Source organism: Eleutherodactylus coqui, chromosome 4, assembly GCF_035609145.1.
Source record: "Eleutherodactylus coqui strain aEleCoq1 chromosome 4, aEleCoq1.hap1, whole genome shotgun sequence".
In the NCBI taxonomy this organism is placed as follows: Eukaryota; Metazoa; Chordata; class Amphibia; order Anura; family Eleutherodactylidae; genus Eleutherodactylus; species Eleutherodactylus coqui.
Genome location: NC_089840.1, coordinates 253,089,024 through 253,115,319, shown reverse-complemented (window position 1 = coordinate 253,115,319; position 26,296 = coordinate 253,089,024). Strand labels below are relative to the sequence as shown.

Genomic DNA, 26,296 nt, shown 5'->3' with positions numbered 1-26,296 from the left:
TCCAAAGTTTAGTCAATGTCCAAAGTTTAGTCAAATTCTTCTTTTCTTCTTTTCTTCCATGGCTTGAGGGCCGCTGCCTTTGCTGTGTGGTCTGTGATGGCATTGCCTCTTGCTTCTCCGGTGTAGGAATCGGTGTGAGCTTTCCACTTTGTTAGGTAGAAGTAGGGCTTCCATGAGACTCTGCACCGCTGCACCATTCTTAATTGGCTGTCCTGCTGAGGTAAAAAACTGTCTGGCTTTCCATATTGGGCCGTAATCATGAGCTATGCCAAATGCATACCGGGAGTCAGTGTAAATGTTTGCCGTCTTACCTCTCGCCACTCTACACGTCTCAGTGAGGGCCCTCAGTTCCGCTTCTTGTGCTGAGACATGCGGAGGCATTCTGCTTTTAGGACATCTTGTTGTGTGACCACTGCATATCCGGTGTGGAGTCGTCCATCCTCACCCTGGGACCATCTATAAAAAACAACTCAAAATATGCATTGTTAGCAGGGGCTTCAGTAACCTCTTAAAACTTACATTTTCTTGTTGCATCACTGCTAAACAATCATGCTGATATTCTATTTCACATAGATCAGAACCTTGTTGCAAACAATTTAAAAATAGCTGATCTGCAATACCTAGATCACCTATGCCTTCTCCTCTCCCCTCTGAACCAGGATACTCAATTAAAAGAAGAGTAGCCAGGTTGAAAAGAGCACATTGTAGCTGGATCTGACAGGCCAGAGATAAGTGCTTGGGTTGCACTTGCGTGAGTATGCTCCGAATGACATGAGGGGTGAGGACCACTAAGGAATGGGGCGGTGTAGTCCAATACCAACTCAGAAGGTTTGTCAACCATTGCCTGCACTGCTGCCACCGCACAAACACATGAGGGAGCTCCTTAAGCCACTGGATCCAACCTCATGGAGTAGTATCCAAGTGGCCGTGGTTCAATTTCCCTATGTCTGTCTTGGAAGTGGCCTACTATTTGTCAGGACCTGTGGAAAACTAGGGTTTTTTTTTTTTTTAGCGACTGACAGGAGAAACACATGAGCCGGATCCACCAAGAGAACAGTTAGTTTACAAAACTCTTCTGAACTGTCACCTGAGGTCTCAACCCGTACCGATCCATCTGGTGAGAATTTGATGGATGCAGATAAGGCTTGTAAGATATCAGTGCCAATAACAGAGACATGAATTACATCAGGGCAGAATAATCTACAAACAACTATTAATATTTGAAATGTGACATTCTTCAAGCAAATTCATTATTAATCTGATCCTGCCTGCAATGTCTCATCAAATTTGAGGAAACAAAAAACTTTTACTAGCTGCTCAAGATTCTCAACCCCTCCCATTACGTACTTTTACATCATCTAGCTCCACCCCTTTGATACTGGCCGATTGCGTCTTTCTTCACACTTTCGTTCAAACTCCAGTCTTCTCATCCACATCACAAACAAGTAAAGTCCCATGCAGAAGGACACTTCTATCCCCAGTCAATATCTGCATCACACATCCTACATTCATCATAGTCCGAACACAGGTCACTAACTCATCCGTTCATGCGATCAAATCTGGCTTTCTCAGTCAAATGCCTATGATTCACCACACACACAATGTTTGCGCTGTTACAGAGTTCAGGAAATTGTGGATACATTGCACTAGGATGCACACCGTTCACACAATAGTAGATCAGTGGGGGTCTCTTGCCTGTGATCCAAGCAGCTCAGCCGTTTTCTGGGCTGGTCCTCTCTTGTACTGAGCTAATTTTTACAGGGAGCAGACAGCTCTGTTACCATTGCAGTGGCCAAGCTTGGTATTACAAGTATTTACTCCAATGGGAACTTTGCCTGTAATAGCAAGCCTGGCCACGAGCAGTGCACATGCATACTAGCCGGGAAAACAGTTAATTGATGGAGTTCCCAGGTGGGGGTCATCACCCGACTCCTTGTCACTTCCCTAACAGCACTATAACTTAGTTTATGGTGCTGTTGGGGCATGAAAGGTTTCTTTAAGGTTTCTTTAAGACAACAGAACAATATTGTTTAATGGCTTAAGATAAGATAACTTTTTTCAGAAAGTTATCACAAACAAGTTAAACATTGCTATAATGGTATCCCATCTTCAGCCATTGAATAGCTATTGGCATTTCCTCAAAGCTATTGTAAAGCAATTTTAAAGGACAAATATACTGTGACACAGAAAATTATCCTAACAAGTTGACAGTGAAGTTAAACTTTGCTACATCTGTACGAAGTCCTGCCGCAGGACAGACCTGCAGTCACCTGCCATATGAAGGGTTTCCACAGGCTGCATGGATGGCAGCCATTGGTCCATATATGAGACTTCTCCAGCGTGTGCTGTGGTTTTTGTGCATTATATTTATGAACATGGTGAACAGGACAACAACTAAAGTGACCATTAAAAAAAATGTTTTGATTCACATTGATACCCAACCCCTATGTTCATCTTGGAATTTTTGCCTTGCAGGTATGGCCACCTACTCTGATAAGCTGTTTAAGTTTCGGAATGGACGCTGGGAAGATATACTCAGCGATGACATCAACATCCGCAGGGGAGTCGCCAATCGGTTCGCTGGACGCTCAGTGGCCTGCATTGATAGAAAGGTAAGGTGAGGTCTTGTGATTCTGGACATATTGGACATGGGATAGGTAGAATTGTTTTAGTTAATTCAATGCATAGAGTAAAAAAATACTGTACCTTACCCATCATGTTTCCTTTCTGGTATCAGCTGTCCTTAGCAAAATGCTTTATATGTTACCCCAGGGGCTTACTGCTTTGTAAAATTTCTCCAGTGCCATACTTATGCCTAAAACTAGAATTTATTGCTTTCTGGCATTTACCTTTATTTGTAATATATATATATATATATATATATATATATATATATATATATATATATGTATATGTATATATATATATATATATATATATATATATATATATATATATATATATATATATATATATATATATATATATATATATATATATATATATATATATCTACTGGTGCATCTTGTCTCCACCAGAACCAGGGGTGAAGACATGGGTTGTCCAGTTTGAGTTATAGGGGAGGGGCAGGTGACAGGCATAATTTAGGATTGTCTCATGGACACTAAACTAGGTCACACCTCTCCTGGTGGTTCTGGCAATGTTCCTGCACCGCCCTGCCATCTCAGCATCTGTGCCCGCTGTGAGTGTTTCCCCTGGCAACTTGCCATCTGTCAGTTTAGGTGCCACGCTATCATCATCTCCGCTCCCTCCTGCATTTTTTTGTGACTCCTGCTCCCCCTTCTGCCTTGCCGGCTTCGGCGCTGTTAGTGTTCCACCCTGCCCACCCATGGGCACTAGAATCTGTCCTCCCGTCCACCTCCGGCATTCAAGCCGGCCTCGCTATCACATGCCTGCATGCATAGAGCCGCTGGCACTTACCCCGGCACTGCTGTAAGATGGCTGTACATAAGCGGCGGATGAACTACACTTCTGTACCCCACTATCACTGCCACCCATCAGTGCAGGTATCTGTCATCCCCTCTGGCGCCACAGCTTATGCCGGCCCCGTTGTCTCTCCCCACCACTTGCTGTGGACCCCAGCTGAACAGCAGCTGTTAGTCTTCAGTAGAGACAGACAGCACAGCACACAAGGGGGTGGTGAGCACATCCCTACGCCTAACACTAACACTAACCCTAAGACATCCCTAAGCCTAACACTAACCCTAAGACATCCCTAAGCCTAACACTAACCCTAAGCGGGGGGGGGGGGGGGGCGTTACATGGGTGTTCCCTGTCATTCTGCCCGGCCAACCGGAAACTAGTGGTGGAGACAAGATGCACCAGTACTATATATATTTATGACACACCTGACTATAAGATGCACCCAAGTTTCGGCAACATAAATTGGATAAAATATTTCATACTACTTAAAACTTCCCTGGTGGGCTAAAGAAGTGGAAGATTTAGTTTCAAGTGGACTTGGATAGCAAAATGATACCAATGGTAATTGCGCTCCCTTTCAGTGGCCCTATAGTCATGCCTCCCAGCCATGCAAGACAGTCCCAGATTTGGGACGCTGTCCTACAGTCCCGAGTGGCAGGAGGCTCCTTACCTCCTCAGTCATATATTATAAAGGGATTTACCCAGCCTGGGCTGGTAATCTGCCAGGCCGGACAGATTCCTGGTGGGTCAGTCAGTCCGTGGGCCGGCACTCACTAGAGAGTAACAACTGCACTGATAATACCGGCCCAATGCAATTACTGATGGTATAGTGCATGAAGCACCTGCAAAGACATCACAGTCACATGACCATCGCCGGGCCTTCATCCTGCAAGTCATCGGCAGTCTGCAAAGGGGGTAGGAGAGGAGGGGGACAATGTCAGCGGATTTAGGATGGTTAGGAGGTAACAAACTACTAGCAAGTACAACCTACTCCAGCCCCCAGCATGTCATCGGTCTGCAACTGTCAAGGGCATACTATGAGTTGTAGTTCTATCAAAATGTTGGTTCTTCATCTGTTGAGATGTTGATAGAACTACAAATTCCAGTATGCTCTGGCAGTTCCAGACATTGAGGACGTGTTGGGAGTTGTAGTTTTACCATAATCTTGCGAGGCGATAACGCCGGTGACACACTGCTGTATTTTGGCCTCTATTTTGCATCCGTAATACAGATGCCCATCGCAGCCTGACGGTGGGTCTCCTGACTCAAACGCTGAGCATCATACATTCCTATGATGTTTGGGTCTGGAGGCCCACAGCCAGGCCAGGACACATTTCTGTATTATGAACACAAAACAGAGGTCAAAGTATGACAGTATGCCACCGGCGTTACCTTCTAGCAAGATTATGGTAAAGCTGTCAATGGCCTTAAAACCACACTATCTGGCAGCCATACCCACCGCAGCAGCCAATGGCTACATGATTACTGCAGCCATTGGCTTTTGTGGGAAGAGTTGTAGCTTCCATTGGTACCATCTTAGGCTACAAGGGATTTTTTAATCACTTTTTAGTGTGTTTCTCAGCATGCAGATGACTGAAAAGAAGCATTTTTTTACAGCATGCACTGTGCAGTACAAATAATATGTTAATGTTATTCATCGGGTCAATATGATTATGGCAATACCAATTTTTAATTTTTTTTTACTACTTTTGCACAATATAGTCACATAGTATGTAAGGCCGGAAAAAGACCCCTGTCCATCCAGTTCAGCGTATTACCCCCCCAATGTTGATCCAGAGGAAGGTAAAAAACCCTAATGAGGTAGAAGCTAATTTTCCTCATATAGGGGGAAAAAAATCCCCGACTCCAATCTGGCAATCGGAATAATCCCCGGATCACCGACCCGTCTGAAGTTATTAACCTTTTAATGACGCGGGCATTTTTCTTTTTCCATTTTCGTTTTTTCCTCCCCCCTTTAAAAAAATCATAACTCCTTTATTTATCCATCCACGTCGCTGTATGAGGGCTTGTTTTTTGCGGGACGAGTTGTATTTTTCAATGGTGCTATTTAAAGTATTATATAATGTACTGAAAAACTTTTAAAAAATTCTAAGTGGAGTAAAATGAAAAAAAACGACATTTTGCCATATTTTAGTGCGTCTTGCGTCTACGGCGCACAAATGGCAACAAAAACGACATGATAACTTTATTCTATGGGTCGGTACGATTACTACGATGCCAAACTTGTATTGGTTTTTTTTTACTATACTCCTCTTTTTTTTTTTTAAAGACATAAAATTTTTTTCAATTATTTTCTGCGGTCATTTTGTGCGCGCAATAACTTTTTTATTTTTCCGTCGACGTAGTTGAGCAAGGTTTCATTTTTTGCGGGATGTCCTGTAGTTTCTGATAGTTCCGTTTTGGAATACATACAACTTTTTGATCGCTTTTTATTGCGTTTTTTCTGGGAGACAGGGTAACTAAAAAAATGCATTTCTGGCGTTCTTCATTTCTTTTTTCGAACGACGTTCACCGTGCGGGAAAAATTATGTGGTACTTTGATAGTTCGGACTTTTACGGATACGGTGATACCAAATACATATTTTTAATTTATTATTTAGATTTTTTAATAATAGATATGGCAAAAGGGGGGTGATTTAAACTTTTACAACTTTTTTTTTTTTCAATTAAAAAAAAACTTTATTGATTTTTTTTTTTTACTTTACTTTGAAGTCCCCCTGGGGGACTTTAAGATGTGATGCTTTGATCGCTCCTGCAGTATGACGTAATGCTATAGCATTACGTCATATTGCTTTTTGACAGGCAACCTATGAAGCCACCCCACGGGGACGGCTTGATAGGCAGTCTGCTAAGGCAGCCCTGGGGCCTTTCATTAGGCCCCCGGCTGCCATGACACATGCACGGCTCTCCCGATCTCACCGCGGGGGGGCCGTGCGGATTTAAATGCCGCTGTCAGAATTGACAGCGTCATTTAAATGGTTAATAGCCGCGATCGGCCGCGCGGCCGCTCGCGGCTATTGCCCGCGGATGTCAGCTGTTATAAACAGCTGATGCCCGCACTGTATGAAGAGAGGTTGCATCGCAACTATAACTACTGATTATAACTAGAGATGAGCGAGCGTACTCGATAAGGGCAAATACTCGAGCAAGTAGTGCCTTTTGCGAGTACCTGCCCGCTCGTCTCAAAATATTCGGGTGCCGGCGCGGGGGAGCGGTGAGTTGCGGGAGTGAGCAGGGGGTAGCGGGGGGAGAGAGAGATATCCCCCCGTTCCTCCCCGCCCCCCGTCAGCACCCGAATCTTTTGAGACAAGTGGGGAGGTACTCGCAAAAGGCAATACTCGCTCTAATTATAACATATAATATTGTATCGCTCAAGAAAGGCGTCCCGGACCCTCTTGTACTCTTTTATTGAATTTGTCATCACCATGTCGTCAGGCAGAGAGTTCCATAGTCTCACTGCTCTTTACCTCCTTCCATGTTGGTGTAGAGACCTTCTTTTCTCTAGATGTGGTACCCCACTAGTAAGCCCTCCAACACTGCCCCCTGTGGCACCCTGCTAGTAACAGTGACCCAATCAGAGTATGTTATTATATAACAAAAAGTTGTGCTTACATCATCGCATTCAGCAGCTCATAATATTTTTAATTTTCCGCCAACTGAGCTGTTTTAGGTCTTCTATATTGCAGTTTTCATTGGTAACGTTTTAGGCTACGTATGCCTTTTGATCACAGGCGGATGAATAGCAATTATGGCATTTCTTTTTGCTACACCATTTCCCATGTGGTAAGACAGACATATTATTATAGTGCAGGTCTTTAGGAATGCGGCGATACCTAATATGTGTATTTTTTGGTTTTTTTATTTAAAAAAATGCTTTATTTGGTTTAAACCTTATTTACATTTTTTCTTGTTTCTCAAGTGAATTTGAAGATCATTCAGTTGCTACTTTACTACACTGCACTACTTATGCATGTGTCCCAGCCATCCCATACTTGACGGCACAGTCCCAGATTCAGTTACTGTTACTGAAGGGCAGTATTAAGCGATACAGAGGGCATGGCTTAGCATAAAAGGGGTGTAGCCAAAAAATTCGCTGTGGTACACAAAGCACGCCACTACAGTTATCCCTCTTCTACGTGCTCAAAAGCTTAGAGGTATGCCTGTAGTAATCATGCCCCTTCTTAGTTGCCCTAGTAGTAATAGTGGTCCCCAGTAATAATAGTGGCACCAGGCAGTCCAGTAGTAATAGTGTCCCTCAGTAGTAATAGTGCCACCTGTGGTAATAGTGCCCCCAGTAGTAATAGTGCCTCCTGTACATCCAGCCAGGCAACAATCACACCAGGAAATACTTTACAACAATCCATAGCTCTAATCTGGATGACAAGGTTTTCAGAGATCCTGGTCTCTGGACCTTTCCCTCAAAATCTGCACTACGTACAAGACGTGCAGACACTGGGGTGATAATTAGTGGCCAGTCCAGAGCTACAAAGTAAAGGTAAAGTACTTCCTAGTGGGGTTGGTGGCTCTAATGATGAATAAGAGTGCAAAAGTGCTGTGCCTGAACATTGTGAAAGGAGCAGTGAGAGGAGTCTGGCACTGCCAGAACCTCCTGACATTGATCCGAAACATGCACACGCTTTTTAGCAAGACTTTTTCTTGCTAAGAGGTTAGCATTTCAGTCTGAAGCATATGGCATTGTTCAAAGGATGAAATGCTTAACTGGACCTGTGGTGTCGGGACCTCTACGTCTGGCCAAGTCCAGCATATGTTCTCATTACCTGGGGCTGGCTGTTACACTTGTCTTAACAGAGGTTGGAGCTGGCTTAGTTATCAAAATGAGCAGAACAGCTAGTGGTGCTGACGTGACAGGAACAAAAAGAGTCCATGTGTGATCCAATGTCGGAACCAGGCCAGATGTGAAAGTATTAACTCAATGGGTCCAGTTAAAAATTTAGCCCCTTAAGGCCCAATGCACACTGGGCAAATTGAGCAGCGGATTCCATGCTTGACAGCAGGCGCGGGTGATCCGCTGCTCAATGTGCCCATTGATATGTGTGGAGATGTGCAGGAAGCCCGTGTGGATGAAGCCTAACTATATGGAGCGCACAGCTTGTGATAGCACCTCCGCATTACGTACCGAGAGAAAAAATTAAACAAAAAAAAAGAATGGCAGCAGGAAGTGGTTAATTTAAAAAAAATGTTTTATTTGATGGATGCATATTCATGGTACTGTCTCTTTAATAAAAGTCACACCATTGCAATTTATGATGGTGCATAAACAGTGTTCTGGTAGGTGGAGCTGTGTGAGTGAGAGGTGTGATTTTGCATGACTGATGTGCTATACTTTACTTCCCACGCAGCGTAAATGAATGATACAGAAGTAAGTACGGCTGCACAGTGCATGCGTGTCGCAAAGGAGCTGAAGCTGTGCACTCTAGCAGAGTGTGCTGAGCCAAGCATGGCAATAGCAGTGGGCATTGCAGACAATTGCCCTTAAGAGTGCCAACCAACGAGTGACCCCTTAATGAGTGCTGACCAGTTCTGAGTGCTGTCATCCAAGACTCCTAGAACTCAGTGGGGAGTAGAGGCTACTGAGTAGTGTATGAAGAGTGAACTCGCCAGAGTGAATACCAAGCCAGTGCTAAGTCAGCAAGCCAGTCTGCTGTTTCCAGCAAGATGTTGTGGTGGTTGCCAAAAGAAAACCCTCCGGTCATCCGGTGAACCTACAGTCGTCTTAAAGCAGGACTAACTTTTCAGACAACTTTTGCTCATTGAGTAGCTTGTATTAGTCTCATTACTTCTATAATATACCTGCATTAAAAATCTCGTTGCTTTAGTACTGTAAATCACGTTTGATGTGTCTGCCACTAGGGGTCTCTTTTCCAGCATCTCTGCTATCCACTCTCTGTCATTTATACAAAACATCCTTAGTAATAATTACACAGGAATATCTTAATAGTAACAGGGGGAGGAGCTATCTTCACAGGCAGCTCCCATGCACTCAGAGGCTGCAGGCTGTCAGATCTGCAGACACTATGATAAGGATCTCCACCTCTGCCTCTCCTGCTGTTATAGCGTGTGGGTGTATATCTGTGCACACATTCTACACACACACACACACACACACACACACATTATACTGGATTTACTAATAATTTGGCCAGAATATCTCTGAATGCCATATCATTCTGGGAGAGCAGAGTGGTGGGCATTAAGATACTGCCTCCTGCTGACTGGACCAGAGACAGTGCAATGCCACATTGGGAAGTAAGGGCAAGGAAGTCAGGACAGTAAACTACTGGCACAATGCTAAGCTTGCTACAAGCCACCTCCCTAAATGTGGATTGCAAACAGCAGAAAAATGGGGAAGACTACCTGAATATCAGAACTTACAGACATGAAATAGTGTAAACAGCAAAAAGTGAGAGTAAGAAGAACCTGGTGTATTCTAGAAAACTTGTTGAATACTCAGGTACACTTTAACCCCTTAAAGACCAGACGGTTTGGGTTTTAAAGGACAAGACACTTTTTAGCAATTTTAGCCATGCAGTGTTTTTATAGCCCTACCTTTTTCCTTGGCTGCTAACATTATTTTTGCTGTATTTTTTAAAATAATATATAGGGCTAGATTTTAATTTCATTTTCACTAAAATATTTTTCCTTTTTTTTATTAGGGGTTATGTGTACAAAAAGTAAAAAAAAGTTGTAAATTTGTAGTTCTTTATTTTTATAAATGTTATATCTACAGTAAAATAAAGCTCAGGAATGGGTTCGCTGTTCTGTTTCAAATAGTTTGATATATAATTTGTAGAGTCTTGGATTACTGGGCGGATATGACGACGCCTGAGATTGTCGTTAGGCGGTGAGCCAGTTTAGTTTTTTTTTTTATATTTATTTTAAATTGCATTCAGTTTTTTTTTTTCTTGCTTATCGTCATAACTATTTTTTTAAACATCCAAATCCCCCATGATGTCATATTGGACCTCTGGGGATATTCACAATATAATTTTTTTTCATTTCAGTTTTCCACTATAGCTGCGCTCCCCAGCCCCAGTTACAGAATAAAACACCCCCATATAGTGACATTGGCCATAGTGAGAGCTGTTGTAGCTCTGGTATGCGAAAGGTCGCTGGCGATCATGTGATCATTGGGTACCATGTGGGAAACGACACTGCCACTTCCTGTATTCTCTATGTAGCGGTCCATGAGCGCTATGTAGTCTATAACAGAGAAGACAGAAGTAGTTGAAAAATGCTTCTGTCTTCTCCTTCGGGTCCTCGGCTATGTGTGACAGCCGAGGACCCGACCGACTATAGGTGGATTATAGGAAAAAAACTTTAATTCCGCACCATATTTTTACCATTGGTCTAGGATTAAAGCCCAGGACCTAGTGCCGTACATTTAGGGTCCAAGGTTCTTAAGGGGTTAAACATGCGTTAAACCCCATAGTCTATATTGAATCCGTTAACAGCATGGAAAACTTTAGTGTAAAACAAACCCCACGATCAGTTTCTGGGTGATATAGTAGAATGTAATAAAAAAAACAAAAACTCTGGATATTTTATGTACCAATTGTCCTAAAAACGTTGGCGTGAGCGCCGGCCTTAGTTGCACCGAAATCGGAAACCTTGGACACTCTTGTCACAAAAGAGCAATTGAATTTTAAAGGAAACAATTTCGCATCCTGCAATTTTTTTCGCTGTTCTGAATAGGATTTTGATGTGTAGCAGGATGAAGTCCTCCGGCAGCGCCATCTCTTCTCGCTTTGTTTTGGGTGTTAGTAATTGTACAGATCATTTATAACCTTACTGCCGTGAACTGTGTTCCAGTGTGACCTCTTATTACAGCGGCATCTCAGAGACACTGCCACAATCACGGCACTATGAGGATGGATGATGCTTTAAGTAGTTTTGCCCTTGGACATGTTGCCGCGCCTGAACTTTATACATTCTGCCGCTATGTTACAGACTGGTATATGTTCTGGACTGAAAGTGCAAAGAGCTATGAAAATCCATTGTGCAGAGGCGCAAAACTAAATATATTGTATACAAGGTGCAGCCAAAAAGACGGATCCAACTCTATATCTCAGTACTGGGGTCCTGTACTCCTATAACAATAGTGTACTTCAATAGGAAGACATGGATGCGCTACATGATGGTATGGCACATGGGCCCCTGGGGGTCTCAGAACATGGATTTTTATTTGGTGTTAAAGCCCCTGTATGAGATGGAGAGTAAAACCCAATTGCAAAGTTGAAGAGTAGCATGTGAGAATCAGAAATCTGATGTCCGCGTCTCTCAAAGTCGTATGAGACCGCTGTTATAATTATAGTAAGGAAAGCGTATTGGAAATGGCCTCCTTCTGTTGCAATAGGGGTAGATCATCCAGGAAGTCATCTGCGGTCTTCTGCAGGAGATTCAGGTAACGATAAGTGTTGAGGGTCCCTTCCACTTCCAGTACGCTTCCCTTACTTTTGTTATAGCAGGGTCCCACGGCACTTAGAGAGACGCAGAAGGTGGATTTCTGCTTCAACTTTGCAATTGGGTTTTACTCTCATATTATATCACATTCTATAGCTATAACCTACAAATGTAGCAGTCGTTACCATGACTGGCGCATCATGATATCTCACTTTACAACACTGTAGTACATTTTAGTTACGTCAGCATAACACGATAAATGTCAGGTTAACATTTGCTACATCTGTATTGTATATACCTTTGGGAGTGACCACCAAAAAGTCAATGAAGAGTGGTCTTCAAGAAGGATGGTCGCCCTCAAGAAAAGGACCAATCTACACTGAAATATTTGATTAAAGTCTCCAGCCCCTTTCATGATTGGAAAATAGAGCCATGATCCCAGAGTGCACCATAAAATAATGTGACAAGCTTTCTGTGGATCAGTTTCATTGTGAATCCACATTAGATGGGAAGATCCAGCCATCTACCAATGAGGCCCGGTCATCGGTGTTAGACTAGCCGGGGTCAGGGTTTCAATGCCAACCGCATGAAGTTTTCTCATGCAGCGATATGGAAAGTTTACTGAGCATTGTATGTCAAGGAAAAACATCCAGCGAAAGGGGATCCTGTGGACAGAAACAACTCATCAATGAAAGGGGTCACAGGAGGATCCCAAGAATTGTTCTTATCAACAGGTGTTGCACAGCCAAACACATTGCAGCCAAATACCACACGGGTACTCCAACTAATGTTTCTAAATGCATAACTTGTCATTCCTTAGCAAAAAAGGAGTCGTGCACAGTTAAGGATATTGCAACTGATTATAACGTTGGCGCTAACTAGAGATGAGCGAGTATACTCGCTAAGGCACATTACTCGAGCGAGTAGTGCCTTAGCCGAGTATCTCCCCGCTCGTCTCTAAAGATTCGGGCCGGCGGGGGGGAGAGGGGAGGAACAAAGGGGAGATCTCTCTCTCCCCCCCCCCCCCCCGCTCCCCGCTGCAACTCACCTGTCACCCACGCCAGCCCCTGAATCTTTAGAGATGAGCGGGGACATACTCGGCTAAGGCACTACTCGCTCGACTAATGTGCCTTAGCGAGTATACTCGCTCATCTCTAGGGCTAACATATCTGAACACACAATTCTCTGTTCCTTACTGCAGGTCGGCTGCAATAAGGAACAGCAGACAACCAGTTCTTGCACCATTGTTGTCCAAGAGAAACAGCAAGTTGAGACTCCAGTGGACAAAAGAGTGCAAAAAATTGCATTAGTGAGCAGTGGAAAAACATCACCTGGTCAGATGAAACCAGATTTATGTTTCTCCGTACTGATGGGAGTTCAGAATTTGGAACAAACAGCATAAATCTCCATGGACCAATGATTACAACACATAGTGGAATCTACGCCATGATGAATTGCTGTGATTGTGAAGGCCAAAGAAGGTTCCCTGCACTACTAGATGGGGGTCTCTAATAATGTCACCATTTACCGTATATAGCCTAACCTAAGAGAATTGAAAATCTGCTCTATCTATCTGTCTGTCTGTCTGTCTGTCTGTCTGTCTATCTATCTATCTTATCATAAGCAGTTAAGCATATATTTGGTGGGCGCCTTGCTTCACTCATCAGGAGAACTTTAAACTAGAACAATATGGGAAGGTAAGTAAAAGATCAGGTAAAAATATACAGCTAATTAATACATTTGAGAACCTCGCTATTAGAAGTGGAAAGAAAGAACAAAGACAAAAAAATTCAGAAGACAAGTACAGGAGCAAGAGACACCGATCACAAACTAAAATGTTTTTACACAAATGCACAGAGCATGGGAAACAAACAAGGAGAATTGGAGCTCCTAACACAGGAACAGAAATATGATGTGATAGGCATCAAGGAAACTTGGTGGAATGATACACATGATTGGAACACAAGGCTTGAAGGATACAACTTATTTATAAGAAACAGACCTAATAAAAGGGGAGGAGGTGTTGCGTTGTATGGTAGGAAAGCATACATCTCCACAGAGATTCAAGCTTCAGAGCACGGTGGCTCTGTAGAAACTGTTTGGGTAAGAATACAAGGAGAGAACAACAGAAAGGACACCATTGTAGGCATTTACTATAGACTACCTGGACGAGCAGAAGATATGGATGAACTCTTTCTACATCAGATGGCCACGCTCTCAAAGAAGCAGAACATAGTGATCATTGGAGATTTTAACTATCCAGACATTTGTTGGGAATCTCTCTCAGGTAAAAGTAATGGATCCAACAAATTCTTATCCGCTCTTGCTGACAACTTTATCTTCCAAAAGGTAGAAGAGAAAACAAGGGGATCTGCTATCTTGGACCAAATTCTTACCAACAGGGAGGAAATGGTTGGGGAAGTAAGGGTGGCTGGGACCTTAGGAGGCAGTGATCATGCTATCCTTGAATTTGGGATAAAAAGGGGAGGAAAACCTGAGAAAACTCAGACCTCAAGGTTGGATTTCAGAAAGGCAGATTTTAATGGACTCAGAAAGAGGGTAGGAAGAATCCAATGGCTGGATGTTCTTAAGGACAGAAATGTCCAAGAAGTTGGGAAATATTGCAAAATGAGATTCTCAAAGCACAATCGTTACCAATCCCTAAAAGAAGGAAGAATGGGAAGCATTTAAAGAAACCAGGATGGATGAACACAGAACTTGTACACATGATAAAAGGAAGAAAAATATGTTTATCAAATGGAAAGACTGGGGAATATCTATAGAACAGTGAAAACAAAGGTTTGGTACTGTGTTAGCCAGTAGAGCAAAATGTGATTGTTCCCAGCAAGAGAAACCAAGTAATCTTGTAGATATGATACCTTTTAATGGCTAACAAAAATACATGATGTTACAGCAAGCTTCCGAACCAACGCAGGGTTCTTCTTCAGGCTTAAATGAAATAGATCCGAAGAGGCACGCATATTTATACACACTTATGACACACATAGTTATGTCAAGGCACAGACATGGGTGTGATTGGTTTGCACTTCAAGAAATACTGCAGCAGAAACATAAACATTTTTAACTAGACACTGATAGGGAGTGAGAGTTTTATGGTCCCTGAATTACTGTTGGGAGTCACCAGGCCAGAAGTGTTATCTGTGCTATCCGCAGATAATTCTGTCTTTCTTTTTTTGATTGTGTGGTGATGAAATCTCCTTCTCGCTTTCAGTTTTTGTCCTGTTTCTCCAACATTAAGGCCACCAACAGGACATTTACTGCACAGGATCAGGTACAGAACATCAAACGTGGAACATGTGAATGACCTCGGGATCCTATAGTCCTGCTGTGTGTTGGAGATTTGTATTCTGTCCATGGCTCGTACATGTGAGCAGGTCTTGCAGCTCCTTACATTACATTTCTATGTCAGAGGGCAAAGCACTCCCGATTACAAGGTTCCTCAAATTTGGAAGTTGCCTGTAACACAGAAGGGAGGGTCCGGGAATATGGCTTTCAGACGGTCATCCTTGTGCAGGGTATGATGGAGTTTCTTTGCAGTTTTCCTTAGTATTTCGAGTAGCGTATTGTAGGTCACTATTAGAGGTACACAATTGTTTATTTCCTTCTTTCTGTATTGGAGTAGTTGATTCCTGGGTACCCTGGTGGCTCTGGTGATTTAGTCATCAATTGAGGTGGGATGGTAGCCCAGATTTAAAAATGTTCCTCTCTGCCTGTTGGGTTGGAGCAGATCCAGTTGTATCTGGTGGCCTAGCTCTAGACGATGGACTTTTTGATGTGTTTAGGATGGTAACTGTTCCATCTGAGGTATGTGGGCCGATCCATGGGTTTCCAGTATAGGGATGACTGTATTGAGTTGTTTGAAATTTTTATGATGGTGTCCAAAAAGTTGATTTCGGTATATGAGTAGCTTAATGTCAGGTTTATGGTGGGGTGGAATGCACTGAATCTCTCATGAAATTGTATAAGTTCTAGTTCGGTGTTAGCCCAGATGATTATGATGTCATCAATGTAGTGGAAGTAGGCCAATGGTTTGCTGGAGCAGGAGGCCAGAAAGTCACTCCGTAGTTTTGCCATGAAAAGGTTGGCATATTGCGATGCCATTTTATTGCCCATGGCGGTTCCAGTGAGTGGAAGGAATATCTCTTTGCCAAAGGAGAAATAATTGTGTGTAAAGATGAATCTTGTGAGTTGTAACACGGATTCCGAGGCAACCCCATTGACCTCAAGGTGTGCTAGGAAGGCGGTCAGTCCATCTTTGTGTGGGATGTTGGAATACAAGGATTCTACATCCATAATGGCCAGGATGGTGCTATCAGGGAGGGGACCAATGGTTAATAGTTTTTTCAGTAGGTCCGTGGTGTCTTGCAAGTAGCTGGTTGTGTTTCTCACCAGTGGTAAAGAAGAATATAATGCGGTCTGCAGAAACTGTAGAGCAAGTGTCAGAATAGCTAAATCTGATAATAAATTCAGGCTTGGAAGAGAGGCTAAAAGCAAAACATGAGTCAACAATGTGATGCAGCAGCCAAAAAAGCAAACACAATTCTGATATGTATTAAGAGAAGCACAGAGTCTAGATCACATGAGCTGATTATCCCCTTCTATTCTTCCTTAGTCAGACCTCATCTGGAATACTGTGTCCAGTTCTGGGCACCCCACTTTGAAAAAGACATAGACAAACTGGAGCAAGTTCAGAGAAGAGTTACCAAGATGGTGAGCGGCCTGTGAACCATGTCCTATGATGAACGGTTAAAGGATCTGGGAATGTTTAGCTTGCAAAGAAGGCAGAGAGGAGACTTAATAGCTGCTACAAATATCTGAAAGGCTGTCACAGTGCAGAGCGATCAGCCCTATTCTCATTTGTACAAGGAAAGACTAGAAGCAGTGGGATGAAACTGAAAGGGAGGAGACACAGATTAGATATTAGAAGACATTTTCTGACAGCGAGGGTGATCAATGAGTGGAACAGGTTACCACGGGAGGTGGTGAGTTCTCATTCAATGGAAGTCTTCAAACAAAGGCTGGACAGACATCTGTCTGGGATGATTTAGTGAATCCTGCACTGAGCAGGGGGTTGCATCCGATGACCCTGGTCGGTCTATCCATCTATCTATCTATCTATCGATCTATCGATCTATCGATCTATCTATCCTTTCAACAGTTACATATTGTTGTAGAACTTTTCAACAAATAGAAGCCTGACAAGTGTGTATTTGCATAAGACGGGATGCTTCTATGTAATACCCGAAGGGGTGAAGCTTCAGATTCAGATGTGGGGATTATGCTGCACACGTTTCTATAATGTGGCAGAGTTTGTCATTTGTCTTTCTTATTCCCCGTTGTATCATGAAATCTCTTCAAGTTTAAAAAAAACTGTTTCTCGGTGTAATTATTCAGTGGGGAATTTCTGACTCCCTGATGAATAGTTTTTTTCCCCAGTAATCCTGTTTGCAGAGCAGAAGCTTAAAATATGATCAGGCTGCTTAGTAACAAAGGATGAAGCACTGCGAGACCGTGCTGGATGGAAAGGCTATGCACATATTCATAACCACATTATTAGTAGTAGTAATATACCTCTTTTGGAGGAACAGGCCGTATTTCTGACCCCAGTCCCTCTGTCCTTCTTTGGCTTTTAAATGTTCCTTTTTTTTGACCTTGGAAAGAGATTTGCATTAAAAAACTTTCCATATTGCTCTGCAAACAATCTTTATGATTCCTAACTGTATCTGAGACCCCAATTTGCATATTACCGCATCATATGGTGAAATATGGGTTGTAAAATTTCTATTGTGCGATGATTTTTATGCTAATATTTTAACTGCCACTCCAGCAAAAACATATTCTTCTCTGCCGCCCCCTCTCAGCTGATTGCTTTTCACATTCTAGAGATCTCTTTTATGTATTGCAGTAACTTCTATACAAGGCAGCCCCCTATTTGATGCTTATCAGGCACCATATGGAGAATGAAATTTTTTTCCTTCCACTTTCAATCATTCCCATGATACATCCAGTCCAGTATTAGTTGAGGTTATACCATTTTGCCTGCAAATGGGAGGGGTAGGGGGGATTTAATTATTATTACCTTCTATATTCAGCTAAATAAGCTACAGACCATAGGTATATAGTTAAGAGGACGAGCTGTGATCTCCTCTATTATAGCTGTGTGACAGCAGCTGTGCAACCATCATCAGTAACTGTGACAGGAGTGTCCCCCTGCAGGTACTTTCAGTGGTAATGTCCATGTATTAGCATCAGATATTCTGAGAATTTGACTAGTAAATGAACACATAAACCCAAGTAGATCTGAGCTGGTCACAACTGAGATCACATGACACTGGAAGATTTAGAAAGAAATAACCAAAGTAACACTAGCTCATTTATATATACTGTGGGGAGAGATTCATAATGAATGAATACAAATATCACTGGAGTGGCCCCTTAAATGAAAAGTATCCAAATGTACGGTTACCATTGGGAAAAGGGATTTGTCACACAATAACCAATAAGTGTCGCTCTGTGGCCTTTCAAAATGTTGGGAGGTATGCTAGTAAGAGTAGTTGTATTTATTTCTATAGCACCAACATATTCAACGGCACTTTACAAATCACTTTGCAAGCTTGTTTTAATTGTCCGAATGCATTAAACATTAAAAAAAATGTAATGTAAAAGAATTCTTTGTAATACGTCTTATACAAAATTGACTTTTATCACCTATTCATTGAATAGGTGCAAAAATTTTGATTGGTGTAGGTCTCACCACTGAAAATCCCCTGATTCCGAGAACAAAGTTTCAGTGTTCCCCTCTCCTCCTCACTGCATGCTCACTGTTCTCCCTGCGGTGACATTGCCTCTACAGCACCACCTTTTGGCAGGCAGCATTCCTGCAAGTCAGTGTCAGCCTTTTTAACAGGCCTTGTAACAATGACTGGTAATATAAGCCAAACTCTTCTCCAGAAGGAAAAGATAACCATATACAGACAGCTGTTTGGGTGTTTTGCCTTTCATTAGTGTACAGCAGGTTGCTGGCTGGCTGAGTGAGAGGCCTATGATGTGGATTGGAAGGGGTACAGTTTCTCCTTAGGATGAGCACCTAGAAGGTGTGAGGACACTTATAAGACCATCCGTGCTCCTCTGGGAAATTTTTGCAAATGGTAGATGAAATAATGCCTCTCCAGCACCACCGATTGGTAGGCAGCATTCCTGCGAGTCAATGTCAGATCATTTTACAGGCCTTATAGCAATGACTATAAGCCGAAGCCAGAGTTTCCTATAAGTGGCGCTGTAGAGGCATTGTCCCATCTTTGCATTTGCATATTTCCCAGGGAAGCATGTATGGCCTTATATTTCCTCTCACACTTTCTAGCTGCTCTCCCCAAGGAAAAACTGCACCCCTCTCAGCCCGTGGAAAATGAATGGAACAGCAATCCCACATGCGCAGCTCTGCTCCATTCATCTTCAATGCGCTGACAGAAATTGACAGGTGATGGTGAGTTGTTCTTCAATGGAAGTCTTAAAACAGAGGCTGGACAGATATCTGTCTGGGATGATTTAGTGATCCTGCATTGAGCAGGGGGTTGGACCCGATGACCCTGGAGGTCTTTTCCAAATCAACGATTCTATGAAATTGTTGTGTACAAATGTTTTATCTCCAGCATTCCCATTTAGGATGAATGGAGTAGCACCCTGCATGTGCAACCACTGCTCCATTCAGTCTGCTCATCATTGCAGGGGTGCAGTGAGCTCACAGTGAGGAGAAGAGGAGGACATGGGCCACCATTCTTAGGTTCAGTGGGGATCCCAGCAGTGAGACTGCCACCAATCAGACTTTCGCTCATCTACTAGCTTGTACTTGTTTCATAATTTCTGTAATATACTTGCAGTAAACATTTTATTGCTTTACCACTGTAATTTACATTTGAAGTGGCTGCCACTAGGTTCTCCCTTCCAGATTCTCTGCAATCCACTCTCTGTTATTAGGTACAGAGCTTCTGTAGTAACAAAGACACAGGGGTGTTTCCATAGCAACAGGGTGATGGGCTATCTTCATAGCTCTCGTGCACTCACAGGCTGCAGGCTGACAGATATGCAGACGCTGTGATAATGATCTCCACAATCTCTACCTCTCCTGTTGTTATAGTATGTGGATGTGTGTCTGCGCACACATCACACACACACACACACACACACACACACACACACACACACACACACACACACACATACACATGTTAGAGTGGGTTTGCTAACCATTTGCCCAAAATGTATATAAATGCCTGATTATCCTGGGAAAGCAGAGGAGTGAGCATTCAGATATTGTCTCCCTGCTGATTGGATCAGAGAAAGTGCAATGCAGCATGGTAAGGGCAAGGAAATCAAGACAGGGAACTACTGTCAGAATGCTAGGCTTGCTACATGCCCATTCCTTAACTGTAGATGGCAAACAGCACAGCAACAGAAAAATGTGGTAGACCACCTAAAAATCAGAACTTACAGACATGAAACAGGGTGCAAACTGCGAGAAATGAAGGTAAGGAGAAACTGGTGTATTCTAGAAAACTTTCTGAAAACACTTTATGTACTACTAAGATGTCTCTCAATCTTTGTTCCCTGGTAAGAGACACCACGATAATACTTAATTGAGCCATTAAAGAGTGATGTCAGCATGATTGTTGCCATAGGTGGCACCAGCAATCAGAACAGTCCACACGCCAAAATTCCAGGCCTTCTTAGCACCTTGTTATAAAATTATCTGTTCTATATTACAGAAGAGGAAGATAATATATCACTTCTTACAGATTTATAGTTGTACCTCAGCCTGAAAAGGAAAAAAAAAATAGACCTCGTAATCATAAAAATTGGCAATTTTCTGGTTGGCAGCATCAATATAAGTTCAGACAGATAACGAATAACAATCATCTACGTCGGATACCGACATAGCAGGTGCCAGGATACTAGCTGGTGACTTCTAGCATCCAATTAGAGTCACATTGAGATTTCAGGATAGATGGCGTTAGATCAGCTACGCTTTAGGCCAGCAGATGGCGTTGTGTTATTAAATATGTCGCCACCTGCTGACGCCTTCTCCAGCTCATTGGCCCCAAAGTTAGTTTGGCAGATACTTAATGACTCCCTATTAAACATTTGGAAGTGACTACGCTCAACATTGCCGTACGAGTCGGTCTACCATGTGGCCCTTGCGTATATTTCTATTATTCAGCGTGGGCCTACGTAACCCCCTGATGATACGACAATGCCATCGCAACATGACATTCTGATAGAACAGCCGTTATTCATTGGACCATCCATGAATATGTAAATGTGTTTCACCGGCATCAGGGAGGAATTTAATAGCTTCATATGCTGCTGATTTGCATTGTCCCAGAAATGCAATAAATTACCAAAATAATATCAAGCGAACAAAAAAAATATCTTTCCAATTTAATACTTCTGCATATTGTTTTTGCGCACAGGGAACAATAGGCCACCGGGGAGGGGTAGTGAGCAAGTTTCTAACAAAGACGGGCCTTGATATATACCGCGGGAGTTAAACAATATGTAAAATGCTCCAGTTTAACCTTGACAAGGCTGATAATCCGACTATTTAGCAGGTAGAACTCAATAAACGCGGCATTGAGGGAACGCTTAAGAAAACGAAGAGTTCTGCTTTATTGAGTCTACTAGACCGGATTCTGTTCTCCGCTAATAAATCATATCAGAATGCGGCATTTAATCTGAAGTGCCCGTGTTCTATCGGATGCCGCCTGCATTGTCTATTCGTATATGTAGCTTCAGCAGAAGTTGTAGCGAGTGGTTTGCGGTCACAGTTACATTGTTTCAAGCTCTTTTGTGATTCTACGTTTCGCTGAAACAATGTGTTTGCGTCTCCAAGGAGCACTTGAAAGCAGAAATTAGAACTCGGAGGGGATTGTCGTGCTAGGTGTAGTCATTGTGTAAATTGCAAAAGAACGAGCGACGGAAATTACTCCTTTATAGTCTGATGGGACTGAAGCTTAGAGACTTAGTGGACGGTGTTTGTAATGAAAGATCCAAGTTTACCAAAGCAGTTCCATCTACCGTCTACATTGTCCAATCTTACGTTTCCGCAAATTTCATGAAAGACTCCGATTTTATAGTATATATACTATTCTGTCCAAAGTAACTAGACACCTGAGAAAGAATCAGAAGTACGATAGTATTTATTTCCATATGTTTATACTTGGTAGGGCTTCTTTGGAGCCCCACTAAGTATTAGAGCTCCCACCCACTGGCGATATTTTCTCCACTGCAATGCGATTCTAAAGTTAAAGTCTCGCATCGCAGTGCGAGAAAAACAATCGCCATGACGCCGGGATATCAGCATCACGCCAACATATCGCCAGTCTTTTCAATGGGGCTAGCGGCAGCAGCGCTAGCCCCATTGAAAAGAGATGGAGAATGCCGGGGACTTCTGCCACAGCTGTGACAGCTGTGGCAGGAGTCCCCGGCATTCTATTCCATTGCTTTCAATGGGATCGGCACTGCTGCTGATCCCATTGAAAGCACTGCTTTCTGCCAAGCCCCGCGGAATGATTATCGGGGAAGAGCTTGAAATATAAGCCCTTCCCCGATAATCATCAATAAGTGGTGAAAAAGTAAAAAAAATTATTACTCACCTCTCCTGCGCTCAGCCGCGTCCTCCTGCTGGCTTCCCAACACTGCTTTGAAGCTCTTTCAGCAGTCGGGGATTTAAAAATCCCCACCTCCTGAAAGGGCTGTGCAGATTGGCTGAGGGCTCAGCCAGTAGCAGCTGCTGCTTAGCTATTGGCTGAGCGCTCAGCCAATCACACATAGCCCTTAGCTATAACCAAAACAGGTCATTCCATCCACTCATGTCGAGATAGCGATGTAAAAAGTAAGAAAAAATAGCTCTTGCGCCGTCTCAACAAACAACTGGAGTTGACAATGTGATATTGTCTAAAAGATTTAATGAAGTACAACGCGTTTCGTCGCACAAAAGCGACTTTATCAAGTACATAAACCATAACACAACAATGCATACTTATATAGGAACTTACATGTATGTAGTGGTGTTGATGGGATGAGTAACCGGTAGTGGGTAGCTCACATGACCTCCACGTCATGTGTGCCACGTCAGCATAGTTGTTGCCGGTAGGAAAAACGATAATGAAACTACTTCCGGGTATGCGGAGGTCACGTGACCCGAGTAGTTATATGTATACATAGAGCTTAATAGCTCTATGTGTATACCGCTGTATAACACCATGTATGGGTGTGATGCAGGCGGTGGATGAAGTATATTTCGGGCTCCGGTGTGCGTGGCCGGCATAGAAGTGCCGGTCGTCATGACGCAGAGTGCGTCATGACGCCGAGGACGTGAGGACTCCCAGTAGCGCTGGTGCCTGTTAATATGTAACCAAGGCAACCAGCGTCAGAGCGTCATGCCGCGAGGATACGTCCCGCCGTCTGGGACGTGAGGACGTATAATGTGCTGGTGTCTGTCGATGTAATGATGAGTGTAACTATGGCGACCGGCGCCGTGGGATGGCGTAGTGACGTAGGTACGTCAGTATCGTCTATGACCCAGCGTAGGTTACATGGTGCCGTGTTGTCATGGAGACAAGTGCCGTTTACAGATGTCCTACAGGTAAGTAGTGAGAGTATAATTGTATAATCATATGTATAGAACGGTACATACAGACACAAAGTTAATTAAAGCATTGATCTGAAATAAAATATAGCAGAGCAAGATCTGCCTACCAATACAATAATAATTATGTATGGATGCATAAATAAAAATTTTTTAAGGATAGTACCATGAATGAGATGGCATATAGACGGAGAAGTATCCTTTGATACAGCAATATTCCAATGTATAACATATTGCACATATATGTATATATATATATATATATATTTTTCCTAATATTTTAATATCTGAAAAATATTCTATTTTATTCTTACCAGCCGCTTTATTATTATTATTATTCATTTTACTATTATCTCCACCAGGCTTTACATTAGCGGCCCTATTAATCTACATTGAGATATTGCATATATTAATCTAAAAATTATCTCTATTTTTCCAGTTTGTATCAAATGTTTTTTTTAAAAATTTTTATTTATGCATCCATACATAATTATTATTGTATTGGTAGGCAGATCTTGCTCTGCTATATTTTATTTCAGATCAATGCTTTAATTAACTTTGTGTCTGTATGTACCGTTCTATACATATGATTATACAATTATACTCTCACTACTTACCTGTAGGACATCTGTAAACGGCACTTGTCTCCATGACAACACGGCACCATGTAACCTACGCTGGGTCATAGACGATACTGACGTACCTACGTCACTACGCCATCCCACGGCGCCGGTCGCCATAGTTACACTCATCATTACATCGACAGACACCAGCACATTATACGTCCTCACGTCCCAGACGGCGGGACGTATCCTCGCGGCATGACGCTCTGACGCTGGTTGCCTTGGTTACATATTAACAGGCACCAGCGCTACTGGGAGTCCTCACGTCCTCGGCGTCATGACGCACTCTGCGTCATGACGACCGGCACTTCTATGCCGGCCACGCACACCGGAGCCCGAAATATACTTCATCCACCGCCTGCATCACACCCATACATGGTGTTATACAGCGGTATACACATAGAGCTATTAAGCTCTATGTATACATATAACTACTCGGGTCACGTGACCTCCGCATACCCGGAAGTAGTTTCATTATCGTTTTTCCTACCGGCAACAACTATGCTGACGTGGCACACATGACGTGGAGGTCATGTGAGCTACCCACTACCGGTTACTCATCCCATCAACACCACTACATACATGTAAGTTCCTATATAAGTATGCATTGTTGTGTTATGGTTTATGTACTTGATAAAGTCGCTTTTGTGCGACGAAACGCGTTGTACTTCATTAAATCTTTTAGACAATATCACATTGTCAACTCCAGTTGTTTGTTGAGACGGCGCAAGAGCTATTTTTTCTTACTTTTTACATCGCTATCACGTTTCCGTGGGTCCAATTTACCATTTGGACACAGAGGCTCTGCAGCAGACTCCAACAACTCAGGAACCAGGACAACACCAGAGGAGTAAGACCCTTTTAGAGGTCTGACAAGCAAACTTGGACTAGGAGGTGTTGGTGGGACCCCTCTCCACAGGGGTTTCCACCATACACCGGGTAAGTCCCATTTTATTTTAATTTATTTTACTTTATAGTATAATTCCTTTTAACTTTATCGTCATTCACTTATTCGGATCACCCAGTGACACACCCCCCAGATAACCAGTTGAAGCGCCTCCCTGACCATCTTTTTATGTTTCTACTCATGTCGAGATATCTTGTACCAGGAAGAGAATTAAAAGCTTAGCCCAAAATACTTTCCATAGGATAGGTGATAAAAGTCTGATCAGAGAGGGTCTTACCACTGAAATCCCCACCGACCTGGGTCCTTTGCCCTTTCTTCTCATCACTGCAGGCTTATTGTACCCATCCACAATGTTGTCAGATTGAATGCAACAGCGGTGATGTATTTGAGGCGCCCCGCCATTCATTTCAATGCTGTTGATGGAAATAGTTGAGTACTAGCACTTGGCTATCTCTGTCAGCAAGGGGTGCAGCAAGCCTGCAGTGAGGAGGAAGGGGGAAACAGGACCCCCAGTCTCGAAATCCATGGGCATCTCAGCTGTAAGACGATGATCAAACATCTCTCACCTATCCTATGAATAGATGATAAAAGTCAGTTTTGGTACAACACATTTAAGGTAGGACATATCTATCAACAAGGATATTGTCTAGGTTTGCCAACATTAGTACTCTAAACAATGGCTGACTATAATAAAGATGTTATGGGCAGCCGGACAAGGTTCCACAAGGGCCCATGGCTCCCACTAACCACTCCTATTATAATTAGCTATTGTCGCCACTGTCATCCCACCATATAGACCAGAGCTCTCTCTAAGTCAGCCGTGTACCATCCCTAAAGCTTCCACCTCCATGCTTGAGAACAAGATGACATCGGGAATAGGCATGCTAGTGTGCCACTTCCTCATTGGTCATTTGCAAGGATGGCAAGATGGCAATAACGATAGGGTTGAGGTAGTCAGCTGCCACAGAACTTAGGTGCTTCTACCTGGTCCTGTGTTTCTTGGGACAGCCCCTATTCATATGGCCTAGTAGCTCATATGGTAATCATATAGTGGGGTTCCCAATTGGGGCCTGCTCCTATGAGTGAGAAGGAAGAGCCGTTAAGTCTGTTCTGATGAACTTGAGCCATCCTTCTTGGCTGTCATGCAGTACAATATGTCTACGGCAAGAAAAATGCCTGGCTTAACCTAGCAAAATTAGTTGGGGTACTAGGAAT

At 43.0% G+C, this 26,296-nt stretch overlaps 1 protein-coding gene across 4 annotated transcripts in view; it reads left to right on the top strand.

Annotated features, from left to right (window-relative positions):
* Positions 1 to 26,296, top strand: part of CRTAC1 (cartilage acidic protein 1) — a 537,130-nt gene that overhangs the window by 310,737 nt on the left and 200,097 nt on the right. For all 4 annotated transcript variants that reach the window (XM_066601101.1, XM_066601100.1, XM_066601103.1 and 1 more), the window contains one exon: positions 2,476 to 2,612. In XM_066601101.1, the coding sequence (XP_066457198.1) occupies positions 2,476 to 2,612 (137 nt within the window). The remainder of the gene's footprint in view (positions 1 to 2,475; positions 2,613 to 26,296) is intronic.